The sequence below is a fragment of the Erythrolamprus reginae genome, chromosome 2 (genome assembly GCF_031021105.1).
Source record: "Erythrolamprus reginae isolate rEryReg1 chromosome 2, rEryReg1.hap1, whole genome shotgun sequence".
NCBI classification, from domain to species: Eukaryota; Metazoa; Chordata; class Lepidosauria; order Squamata; family Dipsadidae; genus Erythrolamprus; species Erythrolamprus reginae.
Genome location: NC_091951.1, coordinates 352,103,248 through 352,120,841, shown reverse-complemented (window position 1 = coordinate 352,120,841; position 17,594 = coordinate 352,103,248). Strand labels below are relative to the sequence as shown.

At 43.5% G+C, this 17,594-nt stretch overlaps 1 protein-coding gene across 1 annotated transcript in view; it reads right to left on the bottom strand.

The window, feature by feature from the left end:
* LOC139162827 (NACHT, LRR and PYD domains-containing protein 3-like) overlaps positions 1-13,023 on the bottom strand; it is a 30,731-nt gene extending 17,708 nt beyond the window's left edge. The window contains exons 1-2 of the mRNA XM_070743650.1: positions 12,946-13,023; positions 8,029-8,329 (exon numbers count right to left, since the gene is read on the bottom strand). Coding sequence (XP_070599751.1) covers positions 8,029-8,305 — 277 coding nt within the window. The 5' untranslated portion in view covers positions 8,306-8,329; positions 12,946-13,023. The remainder of the gene's footprint in view (positions 1-8,028; positions 8,330-12,945) is intronic.
* Between the last annotated feature and the right edge of the window lie 4,571 nt (positions 13,024-17,594).

Below are 17,594 nucleotides of genomic sequence, written 5' to 3'. Positions count from 1 at the left end.
AGTTGACGGGACCCGGAGAAGGCCAACTCTGTGAGACCTAACTGGTCGCTGGGATTCATGCGGCAGAAGGCGGTCCCGGAGATATTCTGGTCCGGTGCCACGAAGGGCTTTATAGGTCATAACCAACTTAATATATGAGACTCATAACATGTAAGGCAACATAGTTCAAGCCATGATTTGTCATAATTGTGATGATTATGGGGTAAAGCTCATAAGAACCCCAAACCCACCATCTCAGAAAATTAGAATATTACACGTGATCAATAAAAAAAGGATTGTACATAAAACAATATCAGACTCCTGAAAAGTATAAGCATGTACTTCGTTTGGGGCCCTTTTGCAGCAATTACTGCCCCAATGCGACATGGCATGGACACTATAAGCCTATGGCACTGCTGAGGTGTTATGGAAGACCAGGATGCTTCAGTCCTTCAGCTCTTCTGCATTGTTCAGTCCCCTGTCTCTCAACTTGCTCTTGGCAATGCCCCAATGCCCCATTCTCTATGGGGTTCAGGTCAGGTGAGTTTGCTGGCCAAGAGCCCTTCACTCCTCCTCTCGAAACAGAACACCCTACGAAAATAGACTAACAATCCTGGATCTAGAAAGCTTAGAACTACAACGCCTAAAACACGATCTAAGTATTGCCCACAAGATCATATGCTGCAACATCCTGCCTGTCAATGACTACTTCAGCTTCCACCGCAACAACACAGGAGCACTCAACAGATTCCAAGTTAATATTAATCGCTCCAAACCTGACTGTAAAAAATATGACATTAGCAATCGAGTTGTCGAAGCGTGGAACTCATTGCCGGACTCAATTGTGTCAACACCTAACCCCCAACATTTCTCCCTTAGACTCTCCATGATTGACCTCTCCAGGTTCCTAAGAGGCCAGTAAGGGGCGTACATAAGTGCACTGGTGTGCCTTTCGTCCCCTGTCCAATTGTCTTTCCTTTCTTTCACCTATCATATATCTTCTCTTCCTTTCATATATCCTCTCCTCTATTTTTATATCTTTTCTTCTATCCTTTTCTTTAAATATAACACTTCATGTCTATTCTCTTCAATATGTATTGTGTATTGGACAAAACAAACAAACAAACAAACAAACAAATAAATAACAGTAATTCCATGGTCATTGAAGCAGGTTTTTGTGCTTTGGGCAGTGTGGGCAGGTACAAAGTCCTGCTGGAAAATTGAAGTCACCATCCCCCATTAAGCTCGTATGTGGATGGAAGCATGGAGTGCTCCGAAATCTCCAAATAGACGGCTGCGTTGACCCTGGACTTAATAAAGCGCAGTGGACCAACCCCAGCAGATGACATGGCTCCTCAAATGAACCCAGACTGTGGAAACTTCACACTGGACTTCAAGAATCTTGCATTTTATCTAAAACATAATGAAGGTTACAGAGGATATACTCACAGTAAAATATATCAAAAAAAGAATAGAAGAAAAGATATATAAAGAAATATAGGAGAGACAATTGGACAGGGGATAGAAGGCGCACTGGTGCACTTATGCACACCCCTTACTGACCTCTTAGGAATCTGGAGAGGTCAACCATGGATAGTCTAAGGGTAAAATGTTGGGGGTTAGGGGATGATACTACTGAGTCAGGTAATGAGTTCCACGCTCCGACAACTCGATTACTAAAGTTGTATTTTTTACAGTCAAGTTTGGAGCGGTTAATACTATGTTTGAATCTGTTGTATGCATGAATGTATTTATTATTCTGTTCATGTAGTGTATATTGGAGGTGGTGAATATCCGAGAGCTGTATCCAGAGAAATTTCATTTTCATGAATGCCAATTCATGTATTTTAAGTGTGACAATAAAGATATTCTAAGCTGCCTCCCTGTCATTTTTGTGATGGGGTCAGAAACTCCTTAGCAGTCCAAGTACCAACTGGAAGAGTGACAAAATTCCTGCCCATTGTCTTTCATCCAGGAACAACTTGGCTGCCCGATTTTCTACCAACTGTAGCTTTTGAGTCATTTTTACAGCCAGTCCCAGCAGAGCAGCAATCGAATTGAGAGGTGATAAGGATGTGAGGTCTGGTTGCCAAGGCTTTCTGCTCCAGATAAGAGTATGAAAGTCACAACAGCAGCAGAGGACAAAGGTCTCCTGGCCATAACGTCTCCTGCAGTTGCAACTGGAGCCGGGTGTACAGAGGTTTGAACTGGGGGAGGTCTGAGTTTTGGGTGGCGAATGGAACCTGATTTCCCTCTTTTGTGGACCCAAAAGTGGACTTGAGATAAGTCACATTCCATTCATTGCGTGTGACTTTGAGAAGATTTGTGGAGACTTTGGAAGAAGTGTGGAGAAGAGTTTCAAGTTTTATTGGATTTATATGCCGCCCCTCTCCGAAAACTCAGGGCAGCTAACAACAATCATGAACAATATACAATAAAATCCAATACTAAAAGCAAATTAAAACCCCTTAATATACAAAACCAAACATACATACAAACATACCATGTATACAGTTGTAACAGCCTAGGGGGAGAAGAAGTCTTAATTCCCCCATGCCTGGCGGCAGAGGTGGGTTTTAAGTAGCTTACGAAAGGCAAGGAGGGTAGGGGCAATTCTAATTTCTGGGGGGAGTTGGTTCCAGAGGGCCGGGGCCACCACAGAGAAGGCTCTTCTCCTGGGTCTCGCCAAGTGGCATTGTTTAGTTGACGGGAACCAGAGAAGGCCAACTCTGTGGGACCTAACTGGCCGCTGGGATTCGTGCGGCAGAAGGCGGTCCCTGGGGTAATCTGGTCCGGTGCCATGAAGGGCTTTATAGGTCATAACCAACACTTTGAATTGTGACCGGAAACTGATCGGCAACCAATGCAGACTGCGGAGTGTTGGTGTGACATGGGCATATTTAGGGAAGCCCATGATAGCTCTCGCAGCTGCATTCTGCACGATCTGAAGCTTCTGAACACTCTTCAAAGGTAGTCCCATGTAGAGAGCATTATAGTAGTCGAGCCTCGAGGTGATGAGGGCATGAGTGACTGTGAGCAGTGACTCCCAGACTAGATAGGGTCGCAACTGATGCACCAGGCGAACCTGGGCAAACGCCCCCCTCGCCACAGCTGAAAGATGTTTCTCTAATGTGAGCTGTGGATCGAGGAGGATGCCCAAGTTGCGAACCCTCTCTGAGGGGGTCAATGATTCTCCCCCCAGGGTGATGGACGGACAGATGGAATTGTCCTTGGGAGGCAAGACCCACAGCCACTCCGTCTTGTCTGGGTTGAGTTTGAGTTTGCTGACACCCATCCAGGCCCCAACAGCCTCCAGGCACCGGCACATCACTTCCACTGCTTCGCTAACTGGACATGGGGTGGAGATGTATAGCTGAGTATCATCGGCATATTGATGACACCTCACCCCATGCCCTTGGATGATCTCACCCAGCGGTTTCATGTAGATGTTAAATAGCAGGGGGGAGAGGACCGACCCCTGAGGCACCCTACAAGGGAGAAACCTAGACGTCGAACTCTGACTCCCCACTAACACCAACTGCGAACGACCAGAGAGGTAGGAGGAGAACCACTGAAGGACAGTGCCTCTCACTCCCAACCCCTCCAGCCGGCGCAGAAGGATACCATGGTCGATGGTATCGAAAGCCGCTGAGAGGTCAAGAAGCACCAGGACAGAGGACAAGCCCCTGTCCCGGGCCCGCCAGAGATCATCCATCAACGCGACCAAAGCAGTTTCCGTGCTGTAGCCGGGCCTGAATCCAGACTGCTGAGGACCTAGATAATCGGCTTCTTCCAAGGACCGCTGGAGTTGGAGCGCCACCACCTTCTTGACAACCTTCCCCATAAAGGGAATGTTGGAGATTGGACGGTAGTTATTAAGCACGGCTGGGTCCAGGGAAGGCTTCTTGAGGAGGGGGCGCACAAGTGCCTCCTTATAAAGGGCCGGAAAGGACTCCCTCTCCAAGGAGGCGTTGACAATCTCCTGGGCCCAGCTCCGTGTCACCTCCCGACTGGCCGAAACCAACCAAGAGGGACACGGATCCAGTAAACAGGTGGCGGAGCTCACAGATCCAATGGCCTTGTCCACTTCATCAGGTGTCACCAAGTCAAACTCCTCCCAGACAGATGGACAAAGACATTTAGCCCAAGTCACCTCGACTGACTCGTTGTCAGTCGACTCTGTTTTACAATTGGAGTCGAGGTCAGCTCGGATCCGAGCGATTTTATCAGCAAAAAACGTGTTAACGTCCTCAGCACTGCTCTGTAAGGGCTCCCCAACTCCCCCCTGATTAAGAAGGGAGCGGGTTACCCTAAACAGAGCGGCCGGGCGGGATTCTGCTGATGCAATCAAGGCGGCATGATACGCGCATCTTGCCACCTTGAGCGCCACTTTGTAAGTCTTAATATGAGCTCTTACAAGTGTTCGGTCGGATTCGGACTTACTCTTCCTCCATCGCTTCTCTAGACGTCTCTTCTGGCGTTTCAACTCCTGGAGCTCCTCGTTGAACCATGGGGCTCTACGGGGTCTAGCGCCACGGAGAGGTCGCAGCGGCGCAATTCAGTCAAGGGCCTCCGCTGCAGCCTTGTTCTAGGCCTCAGCCAGAGACTCTGCCGAACTGCGGACGAGTGTATCTGGAATAACCCCAAGCGCCTTCTGAAAACCATCTGGATCCATCAGGCGCCTGGGGCGGAACAACTTAATCGGTTCCGCCTCCCTGCGGGGGAGGATTGGAGCCAGGAAGTCAAGCCGCAGTAGAAAATGGTCTGACCATGACAAAGGCAACACTTCTGAGCCCCTTAGTCTCAGACCATTACTCAGTTGCTCAGAGAGGAATACCATGTCGGGTGCATGTACCCCCTCATGAGTCGGACCCTGTATTACTTGAGTCAGGTCCATGGCTGCCATGGTGGCCATGAACTCCTGTGCCAGTCCAGAGGATTCGCCGAGCGACGGCAGGTTGAGGTCCTCCAAGACAATAAGTCTAGGGAACCCCACTGACAGCCTGGCTACCTCCTCGAGTAGCACAGGTAGGACTTGTGCCACGCAGCTGGGAGGCAGGTACGTGAGAAACAAGCCCACCTGAACCCCTAAGTCCAACTTCACCAGGAGGGACTCGCAACCTGCAATCTCCGGAGCAACGAGTCTACGCAGGCAAAGGCTCTCCCTGGCTATAATAGCCACTCCTCCCCCCCTTCCCTGGGGTCGAGGTTGGTGCCATATCTGAAAACCGGCTGGGCAAATTTCAGAGAGAGGAACTCCTCCTTCTGGGCCCAGCCAGGTTTCAGTTACACATGCCAGGTCGGCCTCCTCATCCAGGATTAAATCCCGGATGAGGAGAGCTTTATTTACGACCGACCTGGCATTGAGTAGCAGCAACCTGAGCCCAGGGCCAGACTTACACTCGTCACCAGTATTCTGGGTTGAGCTCACGGAGCCGGAACAAGGGATCGTTATTAAGCAACGATCCCTCCTTCCCCTGGACCGGCTAGCTCCGTGGCTCCCACCATATCTGCCTCTCCCCAGCAACACTGAAATATCCTGACCCTCTGTCACCCCAGAGATAGCTGTCCCTCCCCCTCCTGCCTCTCCAGCGCCAGGTAGGCCAAATATATTATTTACATCATTCCCATTCATCTCACCCATACTGTGACCCCACCCATCCCATCCGTACCAATCATTCGCTCCATACACACTACACCCACCCCAATTATCCATCACTAAAACACCCCCCCAATAATTTAGTTAAAATATGAATCAATTTATAATTAAAAATACTAAGATTAAAATACTAATAAAAAGATAATAGATACAAATAGAAAAAAAATAGAATATATAAAATATAGGTAATAATGCAGCAATTCAGTTGGTTAAAATAGATCCAGTCAGCAGCAAATGACAAAAGAGCCAAGGTCTCAGGTGGTAGAGTCAAAGATTGTTCAGAGTCAAGAGTCATTCTCCACCCCGTGTCCACTTGGCGAAGTAGTGGAAGTGATGTGCTGGTGCCTGGAGGCTGTTAGGGTCTGGATGGTTGCCAATAGGCTCAAACTCAACCCTGACAAGACGGAGTGGCTGTGGGTACTGCCTCACAAGGACAATTCCATCTGTCCATCCGTTACCCTGGGGGGGGGGAATTACTGACCCCCTCAGAGAGGGTCTGCAACTTGGGCATCCTCCTCGATCCATAGCTAACATTAGAGCACTATCTTTTGGCTGTGGCGAGGGGGGCGTTTGCCCAGGTTCGCCTGGTGCACCAGTTGCGGCCCTATTTGGACAGGGAGTCATTGCTCACAATCACTCATGCCCTCATCACCTCGAGGTTCGACTGCTGCAACACTCTCTACATGGGGCTACCTTTGAAAGGTGTTCAGAAACTACTAATCGTGCAGAACGTGGCCGTGGGAGCCATCATGGGTCTCCCCAGATACACCCATGTTTCTCCAATCCTCTGCAGCCTGTATTGGCTGCCGATTGTTTCCGGACGCAATTCAAAGTGTTGGTTGTGACCTATAAAGCCCTATTTGGGATCGGACCAGATTACTTACGGGACCACCTTCTGCAGCACAAATCCCAGCAGCTGATAAGGTCCCACAGAGTTGGCCTTCTCCAGGTCTCATCGACCAGACAATGTCATCTGGCGGGACCTAGGGAAAGAGTCTTCTCTGTGGCGGCTCCGGCCCTCTGAATCAGCTCCCTCCGGAGATTCGTACTACCCCCACCCTCCTTGCCTTCCGCAAGACACTTAAGACCTATCTATGTTGTCCGGAACGGGGCAGCTGGATCATGCCCCCTTCTTCTCTGACCATTAAATGTTATGTATGGATGTGATTGAGTAGACTGACTGTTTCTTATATAATGGGATTTTACTTTACTGTTTTTAACTATTAGATTTGTACACATATTGTTTGTATTGCGTGTTGTGAGCCGATCCTGGTCCTTGGGGAGGGGCGGCATACAAGTCTAATAAATTGAATTGAATTGTTCAACAAACAAACAAATAAAATTTAAAAACACTTCTGATGAAACAGTCAGACAAATCAACAGTGTTCCAATATTTCAGGGGCTGCCACAAAGAAGAAGGAGTCAAGCTATTCTCCAAAGCACCTGAGGGTAGAACAAGAAACAATGGGTGGAAACTAAACAAGGAGAGAAGCAACTTAGAACTCAGGAGAAATTTCCTGACAGAACAGTTAATCCGTGGAACAGAAGTTGCCTCCAGAAGTTGTGAATGCCCCAACACTGAAAGTTTTTAAGAAGATGTTGGATAACCATTTGTCTGAAGTAGTGTAGGGTTTCCTGCCTAGGCAGGGGTTTGGACTAGAAGACCTCCGAGGTCCCTTCCAACGTTGTTGTTGTTGTTGTTGTTGTTGTTGTTGTTGTTCTTCTTCTTCTTCTTCTTCTTCTTCTTCTTCTTGTTATTATTGTTATTATTGTTATTATCTTTATTTTTGTCAAGTATGCATTGATAGTATACAAAGAAATAACACTGTTTATATACATGAGATTGGTTATTATTATTACTATTGTTGTTGTTATTATTATTATGTCAGTACAACACAGCAAATGAGATCACTATGCTGGATTTCATATTTCATCACCAGTTGGGCGCTTCCCAAGCACCTAGGACTGCGTGATGTAGCGGCGAATTATGTTTGCCGATTCCAGTCAAGCGGCCTTTTGCAATTGACAGATGGAGATTTTGTCAATTCCGATGGTTTTCAAATGTCCGCTGAGATCCTTTGGCCCTGCGCCCAGCGTGCCAAGTACCACTGGGACCACTTTCACTGGCTTACGCCAGAGTCGTTGCAGCTTGATTTTTAGATCTTCGTATTTCACTAATTTCTCTAGCTGCTTCTCCTCAATTCTGCTGTCTCCTGGGATTTATTATTATTATTATTAGTATTATTATTATTATTATTATTACTGTATTATTATTATAATTATTATTAATATGTCCTCACTGGCAAAAGGCAAGTCCTGTTGGATTTCTGCCTGCGTAGAAAAGAACACAAACCCGAAACAGTTGTTCCAAACAAAAGAAGGCAACTTACCTTCGTACTTCCATCTTTGGAGTCGAGAGGCGGAATCCCGCATGTTGATGGCCCAGAGGACTTTGACGGTGGTCTCTCTCGCGCCCTCCTTTCCATAGGCCCCCAAGAGAAGCCGCAACACATCCAGGGTGTGGGCATCCTCCAACTTGCTCCATGGGATGGGGTCCTTCTCCTCCAGGTAGCTGAGTCTACTCTTGAACCTCTTGAAATCTTCCTCCGAGAGGTCGTCAAGGGCGAACAGCAAAGCGTCTTCCAAAGAGAAGTGAAGTTCCTCCATTCCGGCTTAGGAAATTACAAACTCCTTGGAGAGAGAGAGGGGGAGAAAACTACATGTAAATCATTCTCCTACTAATCACTGATTAACCACTGAGCTGGTAATTTAGCAACTGAGACCACACGAAACAACAGAGGAACACAAGGCAAAGCGTAAACCTTGTAGCATAGTGCTGGTGAATAAAAGCTTGCAAGTTATTATATTTATTTTATTTTATTTGTTAAATTTATTGGCCTCATTGTGGACTCAGGGCAGCTTACAACAGTCAAAACATGATAAACATTTAAAATTTTTAAAACAAGTAAAAAAGTTTAGAGCCAGATACGAGCCACACATAAGTGTATTTATGCACGCCCCTTACTGACCTCTTAGGAATCGGGAGAGGTCAACAGTGAATAGTCTTAGGGGTAAAATTTGGGGGGGGGGGTTAGGTGATGATACTACAGAGTCTGGTAGTGAGTTCCATGCAACAACTACTCGGTTACTAAAGTCGTATTTCCTGCAGTCGAGTTTGGAGCGGTTTACTTTGAGTTTGTATCTGTTGTGTGCTTGTGGGTTGTTGTGGTTGAAGCTGAAGTAGTTGTTGACAGCAAGGATGTTGTAGCAGATGATTTTATGGGCTATGCTTAGATCGTAGTTCTAAGCTTTCTATACCTGGGATTTCAAGTCTATTTATGTAGGTATTCTGTTGTGAGTGGAGGAGTGGAGGGCCTAAGCCATATAGGGCTTTATAGGTAATAACCAATGCCTTGCATTGCATTCGCAGATTCAATTCTTGGGGTTGAATTCACACAACCAGGCTGGGTTTGGCTAGGTTTTAACCTCGACTGTCATGGAGAAGAGTATGTTTGTGGGAATCCAATGTCTTTCACTTTATAGACCAGCATATTCTACAGACACAGAAGAAGGGTTTAAAATTGCTTGTTGGAGAAGTAGTTGCATGCTGTAAACACATCAACAGATTTAACTACGGTTTCCGACCATAGTTCCCTCTAAGCTGAGCAGTGAGCAATTGCTCACTTAAAAATCATCATCAACTCAGAGTTTTCCAAACCTGCCCAGAAGCCGAGAGGGAAAGAGTAAGAGGGAAGGAGAGAGAGAGGAAGAGAGGAAGAGAGAGAAACAGAGAGAAAAAAGAGAGGAAGGAAAAGAGAAAGAAAAAGAATGGGAGTAAGGAAGAGAGAAAGAAAATCAAAATCTAGTTTGAAACTAGCTCAACTATTTAAGTGGCATTTTGATATTGATAGAGTTGCCCTATTATGAGCTCACTGTTATAGACACACAGGACAGTATTTTATTTTGAAATTCTCTGAGGCAAAACAGGATGGGTTTTTTATTTGTTTGTTTGTTTGTTTGTTTGTTTGTTTGTTTATTTATTTATTTATTTATTTATTATTTCTGTGCCGCCCAGTCCCAAAGGGACTGCCGCTCAGACACTATACTTTTCTGCCCACCCCCCCAAAAAAATTAGAGGGAACACTGTTTCCGACAAAGAATTTTTTTATTTTTCTCTCGAATCACAATACAATATAAAATACCAACAACATCAAATTGCTTCACAATAGGTCAATTTTACAAATTATGGTATACAAGTCCAATGTTACCTCCTTCACTTTTGACATCTGGATAAAAAATAGCTGCTCGGTTTTCTTATATTACACTAATATGCTATTAGCTAAAACATCTTTTAAGCGGTTCCAAAATTTAAATAACTCAAGTTAATTAGGCTTTAATATTTCAAAATTCTCCATATCTTTTCCATATCAATTTCCGTGTATATTTATTAACCTTTTAAAATAATAAATGCCTATTAACACGGAATCCCTAAAAAAAGCACCAAAAAAATTCCAATAACAAAATCAAGGGGGAAAAAAAAAAGCCAAATGTTATCTCATAATACCACCAAATTAGCCAAATTACATAATTTTTAATAATTTTAATTTTAATTTAATTTTAATAATTCCTTTATGTAATAATTATAAACAAATAAAAACAAAAACATAAAGTTTAGAAATAGGAAGAGAGAATAAAAATAGAAAAGGTGTGAAAAAAAGAGAAAAAAGAAAAGGAAGAAAAACAGTAGAAGAGAAAAGGAAGAGTGTAAACCACAAAGAAAAGAAAAAGAGGAAGAGAGAAAAAAAAGAAACCTTCCTTTTCTTCTTGCCAACTTCCATATAACACCATCCAAGTTCACAAAACTTTAAAGTTCAGCCAAAGACCGCTGAAATCCTCCAGCCCTCTCTAAGCCATGGATCTATAAATTAGTTTATTTTATTTTATTTTATTTAGATTTGTATGCCGCCCCTCTCCGAAGACTTGGGGCAGCTAACAACAATTAAGAAAACAATGCAACAAATCTAATATTAAAAAGTAATCTAAAAAACCCCAATTTAAAAAAGCCACTCATACATACAAGCATACCATGTATAAATTCTATAAGCCTAGGGGGAAGGGAAAATTTCAATTCCCCCATGCCTGACGACAGAGGTGGGTTTTAAGGAGCTTGCGAAAGGCAAGGAGGGTGGGGGCAACTCTGATATCTGGGGGGGAGCTGGTTCCAGAGGGTCGGGGCCGCCACAGAGAAGGCTCTTCCTCTGGGTCCCACCAAGCGACATTGTTTGGTTGACGGGACCCGGAAAAGACCCACTCTGTGGGACCTAACTGGTCACTGGGATTCGTGCGGCAGAAGGCAGTCCCTGAGGTAATCTGGTACGGTGCCATGAAGGGCTTTATAGGTCATAACCAACCCTTTGAATTGTGACCGGAAACTGATCGGCAACCAATGCAGACTGCGGAGTGTTGGAGTAACATGGGCATACCTGGGGAAGCCCATGATTGCTCTTGCAGCTGCATTCTGCACGATCTGAAGTTTCCGAACACTTTTCAAAGGTAGCCCCAATAAATCCAATTTAAAAAAAGGGGAAAAAGAAAAAAACATTCATCCTAGCCTTTTCCCCTGTTCATAGCCTATAAAATCATCATATCCTACTCTAATTTTATTGCTGTGTACTCAGCAGAATCTTCATGCCCTATCTCTAATTGCTTATTGGAGAAGTAGTTGCGTACTGGAAACACATCAACAGATTTAACTACGGTTTTAAGTGGGAAACTTTAACCTAAGGTGCCAGAGAAATCCTGGAAGGCTGGCATTCAAACAAATCAGCCATCAGCAGGCACAGAAAGATAAGCAACACGTACATGCCATTCCAAAGAGACAATCAGCAGCAAGCCGAAAAGGGAACAAAAACCCCACACACAACAAAACGTATCCTCCTCACCAGCAATCAATGAGCAGAGATCAACAGCAAGATCAACTTTAGACCAAGAAGCAGACAATATCCTGGACCTAGAAAGCTTAGAACTAAGAGGCCTTAAACAAGATCTAAGTATTGCCCACAAGGTCATATGCTGCAACGTCCTGCCTGTCGGCGACTACTTCAGCTTCAACCACAACAACACAAGAGCATACAACAGATTTAAACTTAATATTAACCGCTACAAACTTGACTGTAAAAAATATGACTTCAGTAACCGAGTTGTTGAAACGTACTTGCCGTATCTTTGTATATGATCAAAATGCATTTGACAAAACAAATAAAATAAATAAATAAGTAAAATAAAATAAAATAACTAAAACTGTACAATAGAGATAAGTGCGAATTAAATATCAATGTGATTTAACATCATAAGTATTAACATGCTAAATCTGACCGACGATTTTTAGGATCGATATAGCAATAAGACATAATATTTATTTATTGTTAGAGTTGAAAGGGACCATGAAGTCCATCGAGTTCAACCCCCTGCCCAAGCAGGAACCCTATAGCACACCAGTCAAGTGGCAGTTCAATCTTCTCTTAAAAATGTCCAGAGTGTTGGAGTTCACAACGTCCGCTGGTAGGTTGTTCCATTGGTTGATCGCTCTGACCGTCAGGAAGTTCCTCCTTATCTACATGTTGAATCTCTCCTTGGTCAGCTTCCAGCCATTGTTCCTCGTCTGGCCCTCTGGTGCCCTGAAGAATAAAGTGATCCCCTCCTCTCTGGGACATCCCCTCGTATACTTGTGGACTGCTATCATGTCCGCTCTGGCCCTCCTTTTCCCTAGGCTATCCATGCCCAGTTCCCTCAGTCTCTCTTCGTAAGTCTTGGTTTCCAATCCCTTAATCATCTTGGTTGCTCTTTTTTGCACCTTCTCCAGAGTTTCAATGTCTTTTTTGAAGTGTGGTGACCAGAACTGAATACAGTACTCCAGGTGTGGTCGGACCAGGGCGTAGTAGAATGGTATTAAGACTTCCCTGGTCTTGGAGTGTATTCCCCTGTTGATGCAGCTTAGGATAGATTACAAGGACAGATTAAATAACTGTACGTAAAACTACGTGAGACTATCAATTTATGCGGAAGATTTGGAAGTTTGGAGAGAAATGGATTGTTTCTCTCGTTTTTAACAAAACCTTTCTTTTTCTTTTTGCCAAAACTTTCTTAAGTGATGATGCTCGAGAGCTGATTCTGCTGACTTCCCCTCTGTAAACGCACAAAACCTTCATTAGCTGGTGCCTCCCTCCAGGCCACATCACCAACATCCGTTCTCGCCCTGCAGTTTGCAAGATAAGATATTCTCCATTTCCTGAGAAAGAGCAACGTACCTTCTCTGTAAGCAAGGGATCCATCGGAGCAAGGGATCTATCCTGGTGATCGCCTGGTCTTTTATTTGTTGAGCTCCAGGCAAGCATCTGATGGAGTTCAAAAAGCACAGAAAGTGAAAGCAGTACTTTCCCTTTGCCTCCCCAGCGGATGAGAGCCTCAGGATGAGTTCATGGCTTACAACATTCCACCAGGATCCCTCCCCGTTGGAAAAGGGCCAGATTTTCATCCCTCCCACTTCCAGCTGGGAAAAAACCAGGACAGAGTTGAAAGGGACTTCGGAGATCTTCTAATGCAGAATTTTTTAAATTGCAGGACACATGGGGAGACTTCACCCTAGTTCCAACTGAATTCAACATTACTAAAGAAAAAAAAATACTCTCCCCTCCTCTAAGGTATCCCTACCAGGCCCACGAGGAATCAGCTACTAAAAGTACCAATGGAAAATAATTGTTTTTTTACTTTATTTTAATTTTTTAATTTATTTTTGTCAAGAACATATTGGTAGTATACAAAGAAATATTTATTTAGAACTAAGGAGAAATTTCCTGACAGTCAGAACGGTTGATCAGTGGAACAGCTTGCCACCAGAAGTTGTGAATGCCCCAACACTGGAAGCTTTTAAGGAGATGTTGGATAACCATCTGTCTGAAGTAGTATAGGGTTTCTTGCCTAAGCAGGGGGTTGGACTAGAAGACCTCAAAGGTCCCTTCCAACTCTGTTGTTGTTATTGTTGTTATTTGATTTATTTTATCAAGTATGTATTGTGGTACCCAAACATATAATAATATTCATATACATGATACTAGTAAGTGAAAAACATTAGGACATGGGATGGAAGGCACCCTGGTTCACTTATGCACGCCCCTTACTGACCTCTTAGGAATCAGGAGAGGTCAACTGTGGATAGCCTAAGGGTAAAGTTTTGGGGGTTAGGTGATGATACTACAGTCCAGTATCATCTGGACTGTAGTATTTTTACTAGTATTATTACTAGTTTTTTCTCATCATTCATATCACCTATTTCCTCCCACTTATGACTGTAGGACTGTAATCTGTTGCTTGTATCCTTAATATTTTTATTAATATTGTTTCTTCATTGCTTATTTGACCCCTATGACAATCATTAAGTGTCGTACTACATGATTCTTGACAAATGTATATTTTATTTTATGTACGCTGAGAGCATCTGCACCAAGACAAATTCCTTGTGTGTCCAATCACACTTGGCCAATAAAATTCTATTCTATTCTATTCATCATTCCTACCACCTATTTCCTCCCACTTATGACTAGGACTGTAACTTGTTGCTTGTATCCTTAAGATTTTGATTAATATTGTTTCTTCATTTGACCCCCATGACAACCATTGTGTTGTATCTATTGATTCTTGACCAAGGTCTCTTTTCTTTTATGTCCACTGAGAGCATCTGCACCAAAGACAAATTCCTTGTGTGTCCTTGGCAATAAAGAATTCTATTCTATTCTATTCTATTCTATTCTACTCTACTCTACTCTACTCTACTCTACTCTACTCTATAAACTGACCATTCTCAGTGGTTCAAATAATCACCAGCCAAGGAAACGCAGCTCCTATCTTTTCCACCAGTCAAGCCGAACACGCCTCTTATCTTTTTCACCAGCCTCAATGCCAAGCAACTCCCTGTTCGCTGTGTCAAAATAAATAAAGGAATTTAGTGTCAATGAAATTAACCATAGAAAATCGAGAATTAAAAGGTGTGTTGGGTGTTGGAGTCAAACCCCCAACCCTGGGGACTGCATGCCCCCCCTATGCCTCCCACTCAACTCAGGGCAGGAATCTCATTCCTTTCTCCCAATTGGATCATCGTCCAGACATTAATGGGCCCATTCAAAACAAGGAAGCCCAGATCTCATCTTCTTCATTGGTTTCATTGTTTGATTGTTACATACTAATACTAATACGAATAATAAGAATAGGAATACTAACAGAGTTGGAAGGGACCTTGGAGGTCTTCTAGTCCAATCCCCTATAAAGGCAGGAAACCCTACACTACCTCAGACAGATGGTTATCCAACATCTGCTTAAAAACTTCCAGTGTTGGAGCATTCACAACTTCTGGTGGCAAGCCCTTCCACTGATTAATTGTTCTGTCAGGAATTCTTTCCTTAGTTCTAAGTTGCTTCTCTCCTTGTTTAGTTTCCACCCGTTGCTTCTTGTTCTACCCTCAGGTGCTTTGGAGAATAGCTTGACTCCCTCTTCTTTGTGGCAACCCCTGAGATACTGGAACACTGCTATCATGTCTCCCCTGGCCCTTCTTTTCATGAAACTAGCCACACCCAATTCCTGCAACCGTTCTTCCTATGTTTTAGCCTCCAGTCCCCTAATCATCTTTGTTGCTCTTCTCTGCACTTTTTCTAGATTCTCATCATCCTTTTTGCCTTGTGGGGACCAAAGTCTTCTAGCCCAACCCCCTGCTTAGGCAGGAAACCCTACACTACTTCAGACAGATGGTTATCCAACATCTTCTTAAAAACCTCCAGTGTTGGAGCATTCACAACTTCTGGAGGCAGGCTGTTCCACTGGTTAATTGTTCTGGCTGTCAGGAAACTTATCCTTAGTTCTAAGTTGCTTCTCTCCTTGATTGTTTTTTGTGTGTGATATATGACTGTATGTATGTTTTTATATATTGGGGTTTCTTGTTTTTTAGACTTTTTAAATGTATTATTGTTATTTTAGATTCTAACTAGATATTGACAAAATTGAACGGGTCCAAAGACGGGCTACAAGAATGGTGGAAGGTCTTAAGCATAAAACGTATCAGGAAAGACTTAATGAACTCAATCTGTATAGTCTGGAGGACAGAAGGAAAAGGGGGGACATGATCGAAACATTTAAATATATTAAAGGGTTAAATAAGGTCCAGGAGGGAAGTGTTTTTAATAGGAAAGTGAACACAAGAACAAGGGGACACAATCTGAAGTTAGTTGGGGGAAAGATCAAAAGCAACATGAGAAAATATTATTTTACTGAAAGAGTAGTAGATCCTTGGAACAAACTTCCAGCAGACGTGGTAGATAAATCCACAGTAACTGAATTTAAACATGCCTGGGATAAACATATATCCATCCTAAGATAAAATACAGAAAATAGTATAAGGGCAGACTAGATGGACCATGAGGTCTTTTTCTGCCGTCAGACTTCTATGTTTCTATGTTTCTATGTTTCTATGTAACTATTAGATTTGTCATTATATATTGTTTTTATCATTGCTGTAAGCCGCCCCGAGTCTACGGAGAGGGGGGCATACAAATCTAATAAATAAATAACAACAACAACAACAATAATAATAATAATAATAATAATGATTAGTTTCCTTATTATTATAAGGTACAGTGGAACCCCGACATAAGAGCTGCTCTACTTAACAGCAACTCGAGATAAGAGCTGGGAGGGGAGAGATATTTTTGTTCTACTTACAAGCCCAAATTCGAGATACAAGCGCCAAGGAGCTGTCTCCTGAAGCCAAACGCTAACTTCCGCGTTCGGCTTCAGGAGACAGCTGCGAAGCGGCGCGCGTGTTTTAAAAGGTTGCAGCCGGCCTGGGGGGCTCGGGGGGGGGTGCTTGCAGCTTTCTTTCTTGCTCTTTTTCTTTCTCTCTTTTACCTTCCCTTCCTCTATTTCTTCTTTTCTTTCTCCTTCCCACCTTCTTCCCTCCCTCCCTCCCTTCCCTCATTCCTCTCTTACTCTCCCCTTTCATAAGTTTCCTTGCTTCCTTCCTCTGTTCCTGTCCCTTCCCCCTTTCTTTCTTTCTTTCTTTCTTGCTTTCTTTCTTGCTCTTTTTCTTTCTCTCTTTTACCTTCCCTTCCTCTATTTCTTCTTTTCTTTCTCCTTCCCACCTTCTTCCCTCCCTCCCTCCCTTCACTCATTCCTCTCTTACTCTCCCCTTTCATAAGTTTCCTTGCTTCCTTCCTCTGTTCCTGTCCCTTCCCTCTTTCCTTCCTTCCTTCCCACCCTCCGTCCATTCATTCACCCATTCCTCTCTTGATCGCTTAAAGCCGGTCCCTGGTGCAAAAAGGGTTGGGGACCTCTGTCCTACAGGATTGGGTGGCAGAGAAGTTGAACATATGTAAATTTAAAAGTTTAAGAAAGTTTACAAGTTAAGTGAAAGAAACTTCATTATTCATTTATATGTACATGTACATTTCTTCATTAAAAACATGTCTTTCTGCATAATTTAGACTAACTTTGTGAGTTTTTTGAGGGCTGGAACCAATTAAAATTATTTACATTAATTCCTATGGGGAAAAGTCGTTCGAGATAAGAGCTGCTCGACTTAAGAGCCCAGGTCCGGAACGAATTAAACTCGTATCTCGAGGTACCACTGTATAGGAAATATACTGGCAACATTAAGAAAGTAGTAATTATTACATATATTGAAAATGTAGAACTAACATAATAAAAATGCTCCTATATCAGAAACTTTACGCAATAGAGCAAAACTAAGCATATTTTTGGAATCAGCACACCAAACTCCGTAAAACAGACACATTACCTTTGTTGATTTTTGTGTGTTGACCAGTGTAATTTTTGTTGCTCTTCACTGCACTCTTTCTAGAGGCCCAACTTCCGTTTTTTCACACATTGAGTTAGCACCTGTTTCCTTGGAACT